The following is a 21527-nucleotide window of genomic DNA, read 5'->3' as shown; positions in this document are numbered from 1 at the left end:
AGGTTGTTCACTGACCTTCATCCCATTCATTTGCCTCAAGTGGAGAGGGAGGGGCAGTTTTGCAGAGGCACTCTGATCTCCTTCCTTCACCTCTGCTTCAACACAGACGATTCCATTGATTTGCTACAGCTCATCAGCGTGCAACACATACTCCCCCTTACCAAATGAGATGTTTAGGCCATCACGCAAACTGACTGAAGAAAAATTCCAAGGCTGGTCTGTTGCTACAAAAGGTACTTGCATTGAATACCAAGGAGCATTATAGGAGATAGACCTGTCCTGTTCAAATACAACTTCAGATTTTCTGGAATTTAGGAATCTTGAGTTATTTGAAGCTAAATCACAGTTACAGCTTCAGATCTGGATTCAATGATGTGTAGATAGCTGAAATATGGTCATAAAAATTCTGACTCATGAAAAGGGCAAAAACCTCTCAAAGAAAGATGAATCTTCAATTGTCTCAAATGGTACCCAGTAAAACAAAAAAGCTGGTCCCTATCCTTCCCATTTTGCAGTAAGAATCACAAAGCCAAAATTCCCTAGCCACTATGAATCAGAGGTTTGTGTTGTATATTGTAGCTTAGCCAATCTCTGCATATACAAACTGGAAGAAGAATAGCCCTTGAAAATTGTCCTGTTTTAGCAAGTCAGAGCAAGAGTACCAGCTCTGCACAGTATGTTTGAAATGGCATTTAGCTACCAACAACCGTAAGAATTTCTTTCTTTACAGTGCTTACAAGGTGCTTTAATTCATTCTTTTCTGTAGCTTCCCCCCCTTCAAACTGTTTCTACAGAAGACTGTTTGTGATTTTTCTTTTCATCTCTACACATGATAAATCCAAACATAAAAATGTCCCGTGTATGGGCACAGATAGTTTGTGCAAGACTTGAGAAAACCAGCAATGTTTTCCAAAAGGCAACACCTCTCTCCTTTTTATTCTTTTTTCATTTGGAGTGAAGTGTGCTCACCTTTGTGAAAAATCAGTCCCCAAAGAGTAACTCCAGTTGGTATGATGGTTTGGGTTTTCTTTGGTTTGGTTTGTTTTTTTTGTTGTTGGCCTGATTTTGTTTTACATTTTTTAATGGGGGAAGAGATGGGAGAGGGACTAGCTTTTACTTGGCAGTTTTTCTTCATTCTGTCCAGTCATGTGGTCATTTTTTTCCCTGGATTTTGTAATCCTGGATCTGTAATCCTGGCAACTTCCACATGTTTGCAGCTTTATCTGTGTCCCCTAGCAAGGGCTGAAGGAAGCAAAAGAAGAAGCCAGGAGAGCTGTACAAGCATACTTTGTATCTTCTTAATTGATACCCTTCATGCCATTCAAATAGGACTCCGGAATACACTATTTTAATTAGCAAAGCTTGTTTTAAAGTAAACAACACAAACACTCCTTATAGAACAGTCACAGTCTCCCCTGCTAGACATAGAGGCTTTTTGGAAAGATCACATTCAAACAGCATGAAATTCACCCCTGTGCACGGCCCCCCAGAAAGCCCTCACACCACTTTAACTTCCACTTAGCTGCCCTGGATAGGAGTGAGTGGTTTGTGGGATAAGGACCGAGGTTCACTACAGCTTTCCTCCATAAAAATATGGTCCAAATCCACGTCCATAAAGATCAGCAGTTTTACCACTATAAGGTCATAAAGGTGTAATATAGGCGTCATGCATAGAGTACACACCATATTTCAATTGAGTCCTGTCCCTGCATGACTTTGAGCCCCTGTGAAAGTACAGATGCACAACACACATGTAATGAAGCCCTCAATCAATATGGTTTGCTGTGTTGTGCTGTTTATTTGGAACACTGCAAAGTCATTCAACTGACAGGAGTCAAGACAGCAGTGAGAAGAGTATCCTCATGAGGAAGCTCTGACAGGATTCCTTCTGACACATGGGAGAACACGAGATTCCCATCTTAGTTCAGTAATTGCTAAACAAACAGAAATCAGAAATCATTGATGCGATATTGACCCATAAAACACCAATGACTGAGGCCTTGTTCTCCCCTGTACTACATACAGGGAACAACAGATGGTCAAAGGAAAACAGGATAAGAACAAAACAATATGGAATTAAGGTTGGTTCCTTAACAAATGTCACTACCACAGTCCATTTATGCTGACTGACACTGGTTGTTCTTTTCAGCTATAACTGCGCAACAAAACTGGACATGTTTCATCTTCCAGTCCTGATACTGAACTGTTGCTGTTGATTTTCTTTTGTTGGTGAAGTTTTTCTTTTTTCTTTTTTTTTTTCTTTTTTTTTTTTACATTTACGTTTATCAACACTGATACATTACAGATCTTGTTAGTTATACTTTGAAGTCTGATCATGCAGAACTACAGGCAGGTGCAACTTAGATCTTATTACAGGATGGACATTGCAAGGTGAACAGTTGTTTTTGCTAGTTAAGATCTGCAGCTTTGTTACTGTGTAGCTTAATGGATACTGGCCATAAGTCCCACTTACTCAATTTACTAAATATACATGATTCTTCTATATGTACACTGAAACCTCCAGCACCCTCCTTTTCAGCATGTGACTGACTTAGGAAAAAGTCAGAGGTCAACCATATTTAGGCATACAGCGGCCTTGTTGTAAAAGATGTAACAGAAATAGTGTGTTGGATTATTACATATTAGTTACAGAGGAAGGAAAAAAAAAATCAATACAACTATTTACATTATAAATATCTTGCTTTCCAGAAGACAAGAATGGCCCTGTTCAGTGAAAATTAGCAAAAGAGACAGGCTTACCTGTCTGAAATGATAAGCATGGTAGGCATACATTTATTTCCCAAATTGACTGTGTCTTCCTTCAATATGTGCTTTTCAGCTTTTCACTCTCAGGTAAAAAGGCACCATTAGCCTCAGTTGAAGTTTTTCAACATTCTTTTGTCGAATCAAACCCTCTTTAAAACTCAGACTTGCCATGGGCCAATAAGCCTGAACAGAAATTAAGTTAAACAGTTCACCTTGTGCAATCAAGAGTTAATTAAAAACAACAAAAACAAAAGAAAAAAATAATCAGGCCACACTGGCAAGTTCCCAATACACTAAGCAGATTCCACTAAATTCCACTGGACAGGTCAGTTTTCCAGCTCATCAGTGAAGATGACACATTCACCATTCCCCCACCTCCCCCAAGCATCTTACTAATTAAGACATTACATATTTGTGGAGTATTCAAACCTACTGCATAATGATTTTCTTTTTGTCTGTGTGTGTGAAAAAGACCACCTTGAGCTTGCAATTAGTTAACCGTGTCCTTTGTAAAGTGGTGGAAGTTCAAATAAGCACAGCCATCAGATCCTTGAAGATGTGTGATTATGTTACAGTTATGCTCTTTCTCCACACTGAGAACTTGGATCAAATATGAATAGAACACAGGTTCTAAAAAACACATCCATATGCACTCCCTCTCTTTCCTACACACTCATACAGAAGCAAAGAAAAACAAAAGCCTAAACTTAAAGTGAACCACTAGCTCAGACTTTTTTGCCAGACTATTAAAAGAAACTCTAATTCTTCCCTGCAGGTTTTCTTTAAAATTGCTCTCCCTGGGAGCACACAGAGTTTGTTGCAAAATGCCTTTTATTTTTTTGTTTTTGCATGTTTGAATTCACACATAATTTTAAAATCTCAGTAAGCATGAAGAAATATAGATCTGAAACAAAAATAATTTTTGATCCTTTGAAATACTGCAAAGTTTGTAATATAAATAAGCTAATGTTGGGTATTAAAAATTATTTTGAATTAAAATATTCCAATTATATTTTACAATGATTTCAGGATTCTCAAAGCACATTTTTCTTTTTTTTAATAACAAATTTGGGAGATTTGCTGAAACTGACTCTCTCAGGCAGTTCTAAAATTTACTATTAGCATATTTTTCATGAGAAAATATGTTGGTGGAAAAGAAATCACTGGTGCTCACTGACAAACATTAGAATACAATCCAAATCAGTTAAGTAGCACTACTTTGGAAAACTTCCTAAAGGCACTGCAACAAGTCTAATTTCTTCAGTATCGTTAGCCCAAAGCTTGAAGGTAAAGCAATATATATGAAGATAAAACCATATATATGAATGTATTCTTGGTTATAAGTTTAGAAGAGTGATACAGTGACATGGTCATCTGTCTAGTGTAATCTCTGGAAGCCAATACTGTGCAGGAACTGGTGATTTCCAGAGGAAAACCATCAGCACATTAGGAAAGTACCTGATCAGGCTTTCTGTAGCTTTTTTTTTTTTTTGACACGTTACCATACTTGCACTCCAAACACAGCTTTAAGTTCTGCTTTATATAATGCAAGCTTGCTAAGATTCCTGAATCTATCTGTGCCATGGAATTCTAGATAGTATGGGAGGATTATCAACCACAATGCGATTCACATAAATCAGTGTGTGACCAACTCAAATATCTGAACTCTCTAAAGATCTATTACATTTTAACGCAATATAGTCAAAACTCACAAGATACTATTCCAGCTGCCAAGTCATTATCTGAAAACTAATTTCAAAAATTACAGAAAATTTTGGATTAAAAAACATGCATAACCTTGCATCAACTTGAAGTAAATCAATACCTCATCCTCATTTAAACTCATCAGTGAGAAGGAAAATGGGAGGAAGGGTCTTTTAAGAGCAATTCTGACTTTTTTTTTTTTTTTTTTTTTAGTTTCTCATACTATCCAGAAGTACTCCATCTGAAAATAAAGCAGGAGTGTTTTGCAGCAAGTTTCCTCTCTCCCTTCTCAATGCTATTTTTTGCAGTTAGTGCTCTAAGCAGCCACTGATAGTTAAGATGCTTCTACCATTTTCCTCACCCTGATGATGGCTATCTACATGACTTAAGCAAGCCACTTGGGACAGAATTTCTTCGGGTATTCAGGTACCTAAGATACCAAGAGGCTCTTAGGCATATTTTCAAAAATACCAAGGTGTCCACAGCTGCCATTCATGCTGATGGAAAATACGCCACTTCTGGCATAGGCTCTCTGATTGCTCCCGCTTTAGTGCCTAAATACCTTGGAACATCCGTCATAGAGCTCTGGCTTCCCAATTTCCTACATCTCTGCAGTGGTGGCAATTACGCTTACAACTGCAAACCTCAGAGAATGAGGTGAGAATTGTTACTCAAGTATTATTTAGCAACATTTTAAAGAGAGGTAGATTTAAAAGATCACTGGCAAGAAAAATAAGAAAAGCATCTACATTATCAAACTGAACAGACTATTGGAATAAAGGGGTATATACTTGAAGAGAAGGGTATTAAAACTTCTAGAATCTGAAAGAAAAATTTTGTTCACCTTAACACAGCTACAGAATATCATAACTTCAATCTTTTATTCAAAAGTACATGCATTCTTGTAAGATATCAGCTGACGGCACCAACTTCCTGACACAAAGCAAAACAAAGGATACTATTCCTGTTTATGGTTGCTACTTCAGTTTGGACAAACAAGGACCGGAATTGTAAAGACCTATTGCTTTTCTTCATTGATGGCTTTTTTCTAGTGTCCAATGTGGACAGCCCCAAGTCTCCTCCCCCATACAGAGCTTCTCATAAAGGAGACTTAACTAATTTGAGGGCAAAAAGAGATGCAGTAATTCTTTTAGGCCCCATTTCAGCAAGGCACTTCAGCACATGCTGATGTCGATCACTGCTGAGCAAAGGACAAAAGCACATGCTAGTTAAAATTATGTATGCATCCCTATAACCTCCATTAAATGTTTGTACAAGCACTGGTGCTTAGCAGAATCAGGGCTTCTGGGAATAAAGCTATATAAATTCTATGTTGTGGGTTCATTTAGTGCTGATCACTAGGACATCTTCTATGGTGACTGGTTCTCCACCCAGCACTCACGAACCCAAACAAGATTGAATTATACCATGGGAGTAAGAGCATGGTTTTTGGCTTTGATAGATGAAACATGGAAGATCTGTAAGCATCTGTCTATTACAAATGGCTTCTCTGATATTGCCTATGCCACACCTTCATAATATCACTGGCAATGAACTGTGATTATTCCAAGTTTCTACAGTTCTATTTGTGGTATTTTTGCAGTTTCTCCTACGTACAGCTTTGCCTCTTCGAGACACTTTTTTGTTTTGTTTTGTTTAAATAACACACCCAAATGGTGCACACTACGGAATGTAAAGCAGATACTAGTTACCTGAATATTATTAATATATACCTACGGTGAATTAAATCTGGAGGTGATACATTTCATTATTGCTAAGAAGTCACCCTTGGTGTTATTGCCTTCATACCTGCAGAGCATTGCTGTTCACCTTTCAACACTTCTATGATCATTGGCTTTGAAGTGAGAGTTATATCACTCAACAATGACTTGATGTTTCATGGCTTAAGAGAGAATATTGCTAAATATTTTTAGCAGTAGTAAATTATTGCTTTTACAATTACTGCTCTGAGTTTTTAGAGCATTATTGACCTAATTTTATTCTTAAAAAAATTTCCATAAAAATCTACCAAAATTATACCTGGGGAAAAAAAACCATTTCCTACAGCAATTTTGAGACAGCTCAGACCTAACAAGTCTAAAATTATTTTATATCCACTTAATTTTTTATCTCCCCTCCTCCCCACCCTGGACAGAAGTTTTTTTTCTTTGCCTTCTTCCCTTTGAACAAAATCTGACTTGTTACTGATTTTTTTTTCCTACCACAGAATGGCAGGCTTGTAAGCCACCTAATTGAACAGTCCTATTTTGGTAGAATTTTGAATACATAAGAATTAGTGAATTTAAAATATCCAGTAATATATTCTAAATAGTTTCTCTCTTTGATATTTGGAAAAGCATGAGAGTATGATTTAGCTCATTTCAGTTTACATGGCACACTTTGGTAAGAGATGACTCAGATTTTAGTTAATTTCCAACTCGGGTAATGATGACCTTGCAGTGGAAAATGCTAATTGCTGTTTTGGCTGGAAAAATATTCAGCTGTTCTGAAATTCTGTGTGGAGTTTTGCCATTCTCTGGTAAAAATGCTTGCTGTTACTTACCACTGGGAATCCTACGTATTATTACCTGATAAAATCCATTTGACATTCGGTCACTGTTGGGTTCTTCAGAACTTGTCAAAACTGCCTTGGACCCCTGATTGTGACCCTTTCAGCCCAGTGCACTAGCTGATTAATACCCTCTATTATTACTTAGAATATAGGAATACGAGACCCATGCACTCTGTGGTTCTTTTCCATGTAACACAGCTGATAAAACTTCCTGGGGAGTCAGATGATTTGTAACAAGCAAATGAACAGCCAAAAGCACCTAGAGAAGGCCTGTTCTCTTAGTGGAGATCCCTGCAAGGGAATGATTTAAAAGGAAAACAACCTCTAAGCCACAAACATACACTGAGAGGGAGTGGGCTGCAAATATCCTTTCTCTATTTAACCTAGTAAAGATCTAGACATAAAATAAAACCAAGTCGTTACATGTCCTTTTGATCATAATCTGCCTATTCCCCAACGCTGTCATACCCCCTAACATACAAGCATACACACAATTCATAATAGCAAGCCTATCTATGAACTAAGATGATAACTCACTTAACATTGACAGGAAAAGTTGCTTACTGAGATAAATCTTTCTGGGCTTAGACATGCATAAAAAAACCTTCATTCTTGTTCCCTGTAGCTTGCAAAGATATATGTGCTTCCTTCTAACCTGGTCTTAAACTTGGCATATCTGCTCTAAAAATCAGAACAACAAGTCTTAACGTTCACAAACAAACATTTTTCTATGAAGCTTTGTGGCTTCTTCTTTCAATACAAACTGCTTATTATTTCAAAATACATATACAACTCTCAGCAGAAATTTTGGTGCTACATCTTCAAGTGTCTGAGGGAGCCACAGTTCAATGTGGTTATTTACACTTCCACAAATCCTCATACAAGATATGCAACCTCATCAGTGAACAAACAAATAGAATATATACTGGTAATATCACACATGTAGTTATGCAGTTCACCTGAAATGGGCCATTTAGTTGTGGAGTGCACACTAAGTACGTATGCAGATGTGCATGCTCCTATAGGCACACAGCTGCAAACACTGCCAGAATTCTATTGGCACGTGTGTGTATGTGCTACTCATATATGAAGAAAAATGCATGTATATCCCTATCTGCCTCACTGGGCAGAAGGTGACAGAACAGAGAGTGAAGGCAGATACACACTCGTATGTTTGAGAGTGGCTACTGCACACCTTGTCATGCCAGCGTGAAAAGGACAGTCGCAGGTTGCTGGTTTTGCAGCCATTAATTTTACAACTTATGGGGAGGGGGTAAAAAAAAGGATTTTTCAGTTCCTTTTTTTTTTTCCCCAGTAAGCATCATTGGAAGAAGACCAAAGCAGAGCAATAAGTTAAGTTAAATATACACTTGAGCTTAGCTGTATTACATAACTCTGTAGGAGAAGCAGGCTGAAAAGATTTTTTTGTTTGTTTTGTTTAAATCTTTGTATTTTATTTCTCTTCCTTTTCATCTCTTAACTCCTGTTAATTTTTCCTCCTAAATTACATCATCCTCTGAAGAACGCTGGGTTTCGCAGGCAGGCGGCTAGTCACCTGCAACAACCGAGGGGTCCTGCAGAAGCTTCCAGGCTGCTGTCCGTGTCAGACGCCAGTGTTTGATCCGTGGACATGGATGAGATGTCATTGACAGATGAGGATGGAGGGAGGCTTTCACTGCTGTTCACTGCTGCACCTGTGCTACGAAAACGAACACCAACGTGATTAAACCTGAAACCCCTAAACGTCTCACAGTTTAAAAAGCAAAGGATACTTACCCTGTGGCAACAGGCATGTAAGTACACAGACCATTTTAAACAATGGCAAACATTAGCAGAAAATGGGCCATACAAACTTCAGGCATTGGATAATATTAAATATTTTACCAGGAAATTCTCTCCCTCAACAGTCTGTTTTGAAGAGGTATAGCTCATGTTGTGTCTATCACTCCACTTCTTTCTAGCCTTCTTAGAGTTTCAAAACATCCAACAATCAGATGCCTGCTAGGATCACACAGGCACCAACAAGATGATTAAAAAAACTAACCCAATCCTCCACACTGTCTCATAAAATCCCGGTTTTCTTATAGGTAGTAGAATGGGTGGCATCAAATTGCCTAGTGGCAATGCAGTGAAGATGGCTGTGGGGAAGGCAAGGCTGTTTTCTTCCTCTTAGTTAAGGAGTAGGTGACTAAACCCAGGATTTCAGTTGTGACAGTATTTTTGTGCACCCAAGTTTACCTATCCTCTGTAAAATGACGATAGTACCAGGTATTATCAAAAAAATCACTTTGACTTTGTGAAACGAAGAACATACCTCCATGAGATTATCATTAACGTGACCGAACATTTATCACATCCCTGAATATTATCAGAAATTATCTGTCCTATAAATGCAGATACCTGTGTGATAAATACAAAGCCATGTGAAGAATGTATTTATCGTGCACCTATGACTGCTCAACTGTCACTCTGCCCATTAACCTCAGCTCACACATAAGTTCTCAGAGTAGCAAACAGTTTGATTGGTATTTTTTTCCACTGAAAAAACATTTCACGCAACATTTTATTGTCCTCTTTCCACCAAAATTAACACTGTCTGCAGTTTGAAAGGGATACATTAATTTTCATTAAATATTCATGACAATAAAATACATGATTTTGCATGATATTGCACAGCTGGAAATTGTAGCTAGTTACCATGACAAACAGATCTTTGTTCTGCAGATAGATGCCATTTCATTCTTATGGCCAAAAAAGTTTTCTCAGCTGATTTTTTCAGATTTTCATTTCCTCGAAATGGACAGAAATTAACATCTATTGCCTTGAAAAGCAAGAGAACACACCTAAAAAACCACACCTAGTAAAATTACAAAACTCATATATTCTTAATGAGGAAATTAATAGCCTAGGCAAAATATATGATGCTATGGCCAAAAGGAGAGGATTTCTGTCACTTTCCAGTTTGCAATAAAAACATTACTTTGAGAAAACAAGCCACCATACCATACCTCCAACCACTCTTCTATTTTCCTCAACTTTTTCTTCCCTTTATACACATCCACTATAAATATGCATAAAACAGAAACAGATATGCTCACATTCAGAGCTCCAGATGGGAACTGCTTTCTGCTGTTGTAGCAGTACAAAGATATTCTGGCATCAGAAGAACACTTAAATTAGTTTACTCTCCTGATACATTTGGAAAATAAAATAGTTAATTCTGTAAATGCTGCAAAAAGACAGAGCAATCTCAGTGTCATCTCATTGGTGACTGCAGACACAGCAATCATCCATCTTTTCTGACAGAAGATTTGTTTTTCTAAGAGTTATTTACACATACCTCATTCATACTCATCAGTAATCACCCAATACAATACTGTTACTTCATGTTTACATGTTATTAAACCATGTGGCATTTTATGAAAATACTAATCAGTCAAGACAAATGCATTTAGATATAGTCAAAATATGACTGAATTTAATTATATTAATGACTAAACAATATATTACCTTTCTAAATGTTTACAGTGCTGGACAGAAGCCTGCCATTAAGTCATGGATACTGTCCCAGGAATCAAATGGAAAGGATTCCAGTAGGTTCAATCGACTTTTGATCAAACTGTTGCTGTGCAGCTTTCTTTGATGAATGTGCGATCAACTTAGATAGGCAAAATAACTGAAGAAATAGTTGCAGAAATTGTATAGGTAAAGATTTTGTTACACTCTGTCTGATTCAGCACCACTGAATTCAGTAAACGCTGCTATGCTCATTTTGGCAAGTATCAACTCAGCCCAGAAGTTTCTGGAAAGTGCATTTTTATGGTTATTCCTAGCTTTCAGCACAATTCCACATGACGCAACACACAGACCTGATAGTTACTGTTGCAGCCGCAAAGCACCCAGACACACAAAATACCCACAAAACCAAATGAAACCACACCAAACCTAAATGATAGAATTAAAGAATTCAGCAGCACAAAGCAGCACTTATGCAGCAACACTCAGAAATCCAACCAAAAGCTGTCCTAGTCAGTAAGTAATGCTTCATTTGCTATGCTTAGCACCTGCGTGGTGCTACAACAGCTTGTTCCTGAAAGGATGGGTGCCAGGTGAAACAGTGCAGAAATGAGAGAGGTGCATTTGAAAAAGAGCCCCATTTATGAATTTGCTCTTTGGCAGGAAGCTCCTCACTGGCTGCAGGGTCGAGGAAAAGAGCAAAAGGTTAGAGCAGGTGAGAAGGAGCTCCTGGAATCTGTTCATGGCTCTGCCGTTGACTTGACAGCTACTTTTTTAAGCCACACATCAGCTTCCCTGCTGTAAAGCCAGAATTCCTTCTGCAGAGGGCTCCTGTGAAGCCCTATTTAATTAGCACCTATGGAAGTACCTTTAAGACTTCAGCTGAGAAGTGGTACAGACTGGAGGGGGGGGGGGGGGGGCGTGGAACTGAAAGAACTGCAGCTTTTGCTGTTTCCAAAAAAAGCCTTGGGTCTGTTTTGGGGATTTGCTCAGCTTCTTATAAATCATGTAACTAGTAACTCTTGATAGCTAATGTCACAATGCTTGGCAAACCCATCAGCTGCTTATTTTAGCTTCTGCAGATGACAGAAAAGGACTTCTAAAGGTATCCAGTAGTTCTTGGGTGATAGCAATAACCGACCAAATAACTGACCAAATCAGACAGCAACTAAAAGGCAGGAAGGGAAGAGCAATTTTCAGCAAGGAAGGGAACTTCTAAGAATAAGCTGCACAAAGATAAGCGCTATTTACTATATTCAGTATCCAGAAATGAGAAGACAGTTGTAAATGTTAGGTATGAAACCATAGCTGGGTAGTGAAGACTAGGGGAGAGTGTGAGAGGAGGTTAGATAGTACGCAGTGTCAGAGCAGAGGAAATCTGCAAATAGCAGGAAGATTATTTACTTTGGACAGAACTTAAGTTTAATTCTAAATAATCTACAGCATTGTATTAAATTTTTTTATTTAATGGAAATATCTGCTGTTTGATAATACCAGTCAGAACACTTTTTTTAATGCATTAACCAAATAGGAAACAGTATTGATAAATTCCTCCTGTATCTTTGCATAAAACAGCTTATATCCTTTGCTTCTCTGCTTCACAAATGACAGAGCAGAAGAGTCCCGAGACTGCTAGTGAAAAGTTCTACTGCACTTCTTGGTAAAGTGAGTAATTTAAAATAAATAACGCATCATCTGTGGAACCCACAAGGAGACCTCAACAGAAGATGCACATATGCATGTGTGATAGCCACATATATATGTGTGTGTGTGTGTGTCTATTTTGGAGAGGATATAGGTGTATAAAAGGTATATATCTTCCTGTTATAAGGGTGTGAATTAGTCAACAATCCTGAAGGTTGATTAAATTTAGAGGCTATTTCTCACATGTATTGTTGTTACTGAGTTCCACTGAGAAAACATTTTATTCTAATCACTTTTATTCTCCCAGATGAGTAATGATATGGCACAGACCCTTTGAATAGTGAGCATGTCGGTAAGGGGTACAGCATCTGAATTTATAAATAAACCAGAACCGTTTAGCAATTCTGTGACACAGAAATAATAGAAAAGCAAAAACTACCATCTGAGATTAAATTCAATGTTCATGTGTGCACATGGACATGCAGATGTTTGCTTACATATTTATGTAACACATATATATACACCTACACACAAATCCTTCCACTCAATTCAGCACGACTCGTGCCTTAAGCAGACAGGTTTGGACACCATGATCTATGGAAGATAGAAGTCAACTAGATAATGTGTATAGAGAAAAGCAGTAAGTTTGAAAGACAAAGATGTGGGTAGTGAAGTTCAAAGGAAGGAAGACTGAGTAGGGATGTGATAATGGAGCTTATGTGAGCTAAAAGCTGCCAGAAAGATGGAGGAAACTGTTCTCCATGTTCTCTGGAGACAGGACAAGAAATAACAGACTTAAACTGCAGCAAAAAAAGATTTAGGCAAGACAATACAAAAAGCTTTTTGAAAATAAACAAGGTAGTCTACAGAGGTTTTTTGCAACAGGCAGCAGAAGTATCTGTTGGGAACAGTTTTAGACACAGTTAATTTTGATCATGAGCACGAGGGGCACTTGAGGTTCCCCCCAAGCCCCACATTTCAAGCTTGTATGTTGTATTAACTAATTCTTCACAGGACAAGAGGAAGCACTAAGTGACCGACACCCTGATACACAGACACTCTTACGTAGCCTGCAGTATCAATGGGCAACTATTATCCTTGGTGCTGTCAACTTCAGCTGTCTCCCCAAAAGCTCTGATTAAGTAATCACGGAAACTCATCTCCAACTTGCTTGATATGATTATTGATACAGCACCAAATCTTAGCCTTCTGAATTCTTGGCAAGAACACCGACCAATGAACAATGCGTGTGTAGAGTCTCCCTCATTTCCCTTATGCTCAGAACTCATGACTCGTTTTACCTCATTATTTCAGTATTTCGTTCAGTTGAAAAAAATTGTCAGGCACACAAAGTGATGAAAACCAGGAAATCGACTGTTTCATAAAACAGCCTCATCTCAGAGCAATTTTTAAATAGTTGCTATACTTGTTGGTGCCTAACAATCCAAAAACAGTCAAAGGGAAACAGCAAAAGAAAGACAGGTAAGAAATGGCAATTTTTTTTGTTCGGAAATGTTTTACATAAACAATAAAAACAATCCACATCGGAAAAACAGAACATGGAATACATAAAGAAATCCCTGGGTAGTTAATTCCTGAAACCAGCAACTACAATGTTTCTTGATCACAAATCAGACTGCGACCATCATTTTGTAGGGGAGAGAGATTTAAGAATGAGGATTTATCAGATACTTGTCACGGCCCCAGATTTCTTTTCAGTGGTGGTACAGTAGTTTGTTAAATTAAATCTGCAAGTCCTATACTTTGTTTGCTACTCAGCAAGAACACAATGGTTTGTTTTCAATATCTTACTTCATTGATGTCAAAATCCAGGTGCAATGCTAGCACTCTAATATAACCATCCAGCACTCTATTAACTTCCTGCATTGTTGCCATGTTTCCCCTTGTCCTGACAGTTACTAATGAGCCATTCTTGTTCTAACATTGTTAGCTCAGCAGCAAGTGGAAAATAAGAATGCAAAAAAAAAAAAAAAAAAATCTCTGAAAATATGCAGAGAACACCGAATCAAATGATTTTACTTTGAGGAGAGGCTCTGCAGAAGGTAGTTTTACCCATAAATGCTACTGGAACACTGTGCTCAAAATCTGGGCACTTCAAGTCTGCCAGTGAAAGTGTACCTTCACAAATATGTATTTCTGTGTACTGGCAGTCACAGTTTGCATTCCTGTGAAAAGACTGCTGATGTGAATTTTCCTCAGATAAAATTTAGTTGTGATTTTTTTGTGACAGAATTTTAAGAATCTGTGTTTAAAGACAACTTTCCCTTCTCGTCGAAGTGTCAACCAAGCTTGTCAGCAAGTTGTTCTAATGTTATCAGACTTCTGAAAGGATAAACTACCAGAGTAGGTACCAGATGCTTACAAGGGCAGGAATGCAGCATCGTGTGTCCAACAGACAGCTAACATCACCAATTTTGCTTTTATCAGCTAGCAGAGTATTAGTTCAGTTATCCATCCATAAGCAGTATAATAATAATAGCATGAGATAAGCCTCCCCACCCACAGGATTATAATCTGTAACCACAGATCTTTCCATAGAAAATACCAGGACAACTATATCTCAGATAGCACGCAGACCAATTTTTAAGTATTAACATGACACTGTAGAGCAATTAATCAAGGTCAACCCATTAGAAGCACTGGATTTCATAAAAACTTCTTAACTGGTCTACATAACTGCAAGTGTGGCCCAAATGCTTCAGCTATCTCCATTCTCTTTTTGTCAGTACAGACAACACATCAAACTTATTCAATGGGGCTGAGTACCTGAAGGAGAAGGCTGTCCTTTTACTACGCCATTTTTAGTCTTTTCTTCAGAATTCATTACTTCTTTGTAGATGAGTTCTGGAAGAGAGAATTGCAACAGTTATAAACAGGAACTACTGCCTGTGATCAGGAACAAAACTATCATGAAACAGTGTTGTAGTCCTCCCATGAGCTCCCTAGGTCTGCCTTGCCTTGTCTTCATAAGTCTTGACAGCTCTACTTGCCTAAGACCTCTCTCGTCCATTCTCCTCCTCTCCTATCATCTCTTTTTGGAGCTGAATTGAGAAAATAGTGTTAAACTAGAACATGAATTGTTTAATGCTGCACTACCTAGAAATGAAGCAGCACAGTAATACAGTGCTTTTTACTGTGGGTAAAATTCTGATGCATCATCTTGCTGAACAGTATCCTGTTCTCCAGATTACCCTTAGATTTCAATGAAGCACTGAAATCTGCACCTCCTGTGTTAACATTAACCTGTGCAGGTAATGATAGTCTTCAGGACATTTCTTATATTTTGACTACCAAAGCACCTGTTCATAGGGCTAGTGTCAACTCTTCATGTCAAAGGAATTCTTTTAGTTTTACACAGCTGCACTTGGTGGTGGGCATGTGGCTGTTTCGCCACTGAAATACCCCTTCTCACATAATTCTAAACCGTGATTACCTTTCCATTCCTCGATTGTATGTTCCCTTTCATCCAGCTGTTTATCATATATCTGAGGAGGAGGCTGCAGGAGAGAAACAAAGCCATTTAGTCGATTGTCTGTTATATTGTAAATAATTAGGAGTAGTTATTTAAGTAAAGGTCAATTTTCTCCTCCCTCTGTTATCCATCCTGTACATGCAAAACCACATGAAACACATTTGAATATTAAAGGGATTAACGCTTCTGGAATTCAACTCTTTATGTAGAAGAAATCAATATACTTCTCCCTTTTCCTCTTTTAAACAAGAGGCATAGTTGCAGTTGAAATAGAACCCAGGTCAACAATGCCGTTGTGCTTATACTGAGCCCAGAAACTCCACACACAGATTGTTTGCACTGGCAGACAAAGTACTGTCAGAGTACCAGACAAATACCAATCCTGATTAATTAGTAGTATTGTTACTATCTGCATTTTTAAGTTGCCCTTTAGACATCATTCTTGCTGCTATACAAACTTCTCACAGTAACTCTAATTTTGAAGTAAATCTCCCTGCCAGAATTTCTGATCCATGTTTCAAATTCTCAAGCTTTCCAGTATACATACTTCTAAGTAACTTTGCTTTGACCAGAAAGTTGGTTTTGTTTTTTTTTTTTTTTTTTTACTGTATTTTTTAGTTGATGAGAATGTCACAGAAGTAGCAGATCCTGGAATTTACCGAGACAAAGGCAACTAGAGTTTCCAAGAGGCTGAATACCTGCTTTCATTGGGCAACTAAGCCACGTGTTCATTGTCTCTCCTGATGTTAGCTGCCAAATACAGCAGCCAAGCAAAGCAGAGGACTCTCTCCTCCTTCCTTCTACCAAGAAGCTTCAGCACCTGAGGTAAGAGTATCTAATGAAGATGGAAACGATCTACAATACTTTTCTCACTCATAAGTATTTCCTCTAACTTTCATCTAGGGCATTCAGCCATTGCATCCCTTTCAAAACATCCTACTATTAAATGCACATTTACCAACCTGTTTTCTGATTCACTAAGAAGTTGAGAATTTGTCCATTAAGCTATTTGCATGCTACAAATACAACTGAGAACATAATAACTCAGTGGCAGAATATGGACCAGGAGAATTATATGATAGCTGAACTGGACAAGCCCACTGAAAACAAGAGAAGTTCCTGCAGAGTGACATTTGTATTGGGGCTAAAGACAAGGGAATTGGGTGAAGTCCTGGACTGCCAAGTCTCATACCTGAGAAGGTGCTGACAAGTAACCTGAAACACGTGCCAGGAGTTAAAGTGAGTGCCAGGCCTCAACAGGGGTACCTGAGGTTTCACTTTGTCAGCAAGGTAAGACAACCACATAAGAAGTCAGATTCCAAAACCAATGCAGCTGTTCTCTTATTCAGCGTAACAACCCTTCTGAGTCCCTTCCAGTCAGTGCTGAAGCTAAGATAGATTCAACCAAAATCGATGCAGTCTCCATGGGGATTTCATGTTTCTGCTGATTATGATATCAGGGAGCTGAATGCTACAAAAGAGAGCAGGTGAGCCTCACCATTGACCAGTGGGATGTGGTAAGCTCGCTCTACTCCTCCAGCTGAGCCTGCTGGACTACTGCTCAGCCACTCAGCCAGCCCCGCAGCATGCATTTCCTACCAGGGGAAAGCAGAGAAAGCTGGCGAAGACAAGGAAACCCTGGGGGGCTAGGAATTTACAGGAGACTTACAGGGGCTGTCAGCTCCACTACATAGCTGGCTCTTGGCTTTTATGGTAGCAGCAGGGGAGGCATTTGGCTGAGCTGTAGTCTGAGTCACAGTGACAGACCCACTGCTTCTCTGTCAGGTGGAAGGAAAGCAGGTAAACCAAGTTGGACAAGAATATCCTGCAAGTACTTTTCTTTATAAAAGCTTCAGAGAGGGGCTTACAAAAAGCACAGGCTGTGGGTAAAATTGCTCCTACCAAGCATGAACACTCTTTTTACACATTCCATAGAAAAACAGTGGTATTTCTCCCCCAGCCAGAAATAAGAGGATAGATTCCTTCACTACTACAATTCCCCAACACAAATTACAAAATGAAAAGCAACAAGTGATCAGATGCACATTCCTGTCTTCAGTTCATGCAACCACAAAATCTTTGGCTTATGTCTCTTCTAATTTATTTCAGCTACGTCTTAAGCAGGCATAATTGGCTAACAGGCAAGAAGAAAAGCAGCAGTAATTATTTCCTAGATTAACACATTCTGGAAATGAAGACATCTTCCAGGGAGAGAGCCCAGAATAATCTCATTTGTTACCAAACTCCTATTTTTCTATGAAGACAATCAAGGGAGAGCAACCAAACTCTGTACTTCACACACCGCAGGATACCAGAAACTGCACCTGCACAGCATTCTACTGCTGTACCAGTGTTTATACTGCAGACCTTTATTTGTGAGCTAGCAGAACCCACAGCTATAAAACATGGCCCTCAGCAGGAATGTGAGACCCAAGGGTAACAAATATTCAGCATGATAATGACATGAAAAAATCCCTCCTCTTCACACAGGCAGGATCTATAACCTCTAAAGCCTGTGCAGAACATAGGTGAATGGAGTTCCACTGAGAGGCCAGGCCAGCACTCTCGTGCTGGGAGAAGTAAAGCTTTCCCATCTAAATTCCCTGATAAAAGGAAATGAGCCCTTATGATATATTTTCATTGATTGAAAGCACAGAGCTGAGCTGAGAATACCACAACAGTTTCAGGAATGAATTTGTTTTCCCATGATCCTCATTAACCTTAATGAGATGGACAAAGTTTAATACATTGTTATCAACCTAGATAATCCCCTCCAGGCTGACTACCCATTTTCTGCTAACTTGTTTGGTTTTTTTTTTTTTTTTTTTTTTAAACCAGTTTCTACAATTAAAGGAAGGAAGAGAAGCTTTTAACACAAGTATTGTCACAGCAATGGAGCTGACAGAGCAGCTGCCATACTTGGGTCCTCTGGGCACCTGATTTCAGTCTTGGTGCAAAGGCTGGCCTAAAAATGACTTTACTGCCTAACTCAAATGCCTTAGAAAATGACTGAGTTCATCACTATTAATTTTCTGTGTGGATGCAGCTGCAGTATTACAGACATTCTTACCAATCCTTCATACAGCACATCCCAGCTGAGATTTAGATGGTTTAGTTTGTACAGGTTTCAGAAAAAGTACAGTTAAACTAGCATTAAATCAAAGCCGAGTGTGGATCAAGCCTATGGGTGGCAGCATCTAGCTTCAGTTTAAGGTAGCCATTTTCTCCCCAAATCAGACTGATTTGTAAGCAATTGCATTGGCAACAATAACAAAGAATAGAATCTATTTTTGGATGTGGAAGATGAGGAATGAATTATATTTTTCTTGTAGATATTAAAATAATACCTTGTTGTTTCAGTGGTTCTTGGCTTTTACATTTTACAAATGGATTTTTAAAGTATTTTTGCATTAAATTTAACATTCCTTGAATATAATAAAAATTACAAAAAACCCCAGAAAATATCCACATGGACCTTTTTCTAAAAAAAACCCAAAAAACCAACAAAGAAACAAACAAAAAACCAACCCCCCCCGCCCCCCCGCCGCCCCCCCCCCCCCCAAACCAAAACCAGAACACCACCCAAGCCCAAAAAACAACCAAAACTCAAAGTCCACAAAAGACACATTTTCTTTCGTGTGGTCAGATAAACATCAGGAGACTACTGGATTTGTTAAATACCTTTCGAATATCCAGGGAGGAAAAGCTTTTCACTAGGGAAAAAAGCTAAACATATGTTGAGGCCAATGTATTCTCACTTTCCCAAAGCAACATGGACTGGTTTGTATGCTACTGCTAGAAAGCAAAGGAAATGGGCTGGAGCTCACTCACACTTGAATAAATCCTGCCATCTCTGTCCCTGCCTCTGCAGAGCTAGTGCCAGCATAGTGAAGACCTTGGGATGAGCTGTTTTTAGAAAGCTTGGCAAGAGCAAGGCTTAATTCTGCATCTGTTCCCAGAATCACAGGGTCTGGAGCAGTAGTTGTGGAGCAGCATACAAGGCAATGATAGAATTAGCAATATACAAATAACAGAGGCAATGGAGGCTGTAAAAATTAATGGTGTGACGTTAAACAATTTGTTAAATGGCTTAAAGCCTCATAACAGGTGAATATAAAAATTCCTTTGTGTTTTGCTACAACCTAGATTGTGTTAGTGGTACCATTTATATATTTATTTTTACAATGCAAGCCAACACACACCAGTGTGCTGTCACCAGAGGCCTTAAGTCTTTTTAACTAGGAAGGAAAGTGTCAAGGGCCTTGGATTTCACCCTGTATGGCCCAGGGACTCCACAGTGCGCTGGGCACGATGTCAACTATGGATATGGAAGAAGAGGTACCTCTGTGCCCATTCGTTCCTTAGACTCTTTGCAGAGCCTTTTGGAAAACTCCACACATAGTATGCATCGAAGAAACTGCGGTCTGAACTGTTTCTGAACAGCTGGACTGTAAGGATACCATGCAGCAGGAGTCAAGACTACTCGGCTACACAGAGATGACTGAACAGCTTGCAGATACATACAACAGCAAGCTGGAAAAAGCTTTAATTTGGTTTGGAAAAGAAGAAAAGAAATGCCTCTTTCTTCTCTAACCACTACTTCTCACTGACATTAAAAAAGATTGCTGCAGAAGCTGTGTTCAGCTTCCATAATTAATCAGCTATAAATGGATAGATGCCGCTGACTAGAGGAAATATCCATGCTTTTGTACAAAGCAGAGCTACAAACTTCTTTTGTGAGACAACAGATGTGCACCATCGACCTCTAAGCAGAAAACCAAACTGTAAGTGACTGCTAAAAAAACCCCTGTGGCAGATTACCAAAGAGTTTAAATACAACACCTATACGCACAGGGCTGAGCAAGAGAAAAGAATACCAGAAAAGATGCACAACCTGACAGCCTTGATTTTGCCATGAAGTGTCACATGTAGTGAAGGTGACACCTTCTTTGAAGTGTTGTTTGCCAAGGTCACAGAGCTCTCCAGAAGTGCTTCTCCATCAGCATGGATGCTCAGCACACACAGGTAAAATAAGAGAAGGGTGATTTTTTTTTTTTCTTATGACAAAGTATGAAACTTGAAATTCATTTGAACAGATTGTATTTAACAGCTGGTCATAGATAGTTTATACAGGGCTAAGACAATACAGCAGCAGTTTCTGTCCTGGACAGGACCTCAGACTGAGAACCGCAAACCAAGCTCTCTTCATAAGCACTGTAGGAAACAGCACCACATTCATAAAAGGTAACACACAGGTTGGCATGCACAGGAAAATGAATGATAATTCACAGCTCAGCCCCTCATGGGTGGTCCTAGATGCAGAGATACCTCAGTGAAATAGAAGTCCTATGAAAATAAAACCAATAACGAAAGCAGTGTGAGTTACAGTGAATAAAACCCCACAAAATCTATCACTATTGTAAAATTCTGTCAACACAGAGAAATGCTTAAAAGGAATATTTTTAACATCTGATCTTTCCGTTTTCTAAGAAATCTCTCTTCTAATGGATGGCATGTCAGATAACAAGCAATAACTACAGGTACAGTAAAATCTAAGACAAATTTTGAACCCAGTTAACAGAAAACATCAGATAATAATCTATGGCATATTTTACTACTAGACTTGTTCCCATGGAATGAACAATACTGTTCCCAAGTAGGAACCAATATGAGATCACATGGATATTCAAAAGGTTCCAAAATGAAGTCATTTATAGGTGAGGAAAGAATGTGCAAGATTAAGTCCTAAACAATTGCCCATAAACAGCAAAAGTTCTTCTAAGAGAATCTCTTCCAGAAATGTGCAAGCAAATCTTTTTGGCCAAAAAATAC

At 38.7% G+C, this 21527-nt stretch overlaps 1 protein-coding gene and 1 long non-coding RNA gene across 11 annotated transcripts in view; one reads left to right on the top strand and one right to left on the bottom strand.

Annotated features, from left to right (window-relative positions):
• Nucleotides 1-1284: 1284 nt before the first annotated feature.
• Nucleotides 1285-21527, bottom strand: part of MAPK10 (mitogen-activated protein kinase 10) — a 182942-nt gene continuing 162699 nt past the window's right edge. For 8 of the 10 annotated variants that reach the window (XM_030007660.2, XM_030007671.2, XM_030007652.2 and 5 more), the window contains 3 exons: nt 15657-15720; nt 14990-15067; nt 1285-8736 (listed from right to left, as the gene is read on the bottom strand). In XM_030007660.2, the coding sequence (XP_029863520.1) occupies nt 8594-8736; nt 14990-15067; nt 15657-15720 (285 nt within the window). In that variant the 3' untranslated portion in view covers nt 1285-8593. Of the gene's footprint in view, nt 8742-14989; nt 15068-15656; nt 15721-21527 lie in introns of those variants that run through there. The other 2 variants (XM_030007694.1, XM_030007734.1) reach the window with 2 other exon arrangements.
• On the top strand, nt 8730-21304 carry LOC115338836. The gene is made up of 3 exons (XR_003922548.1): nt 8730-8835; nt 16314-16985; nt 18534-21304. It is a non-coding gene; the product is annotated as an uncharacterized LOC115338836 (long non-coding RNA).

Source organism: Aquila chrysaetos, chromosome 1 (assembly GCF_900496995.4).
Source record: "Aquila chrysaetos chrysaetos chromosome 1, bAquChr1.4, whole genome shotgun sequence".
Lineage (NCBI taxonomy): Eukaryota > Metazoa > Chordata > Aves > Accipitriformes > Accipitridae > Aquila > Aquila chrysaetos.
This window is presented reverse-complemented; position numbering and strand designations above follow the sequence as displayed.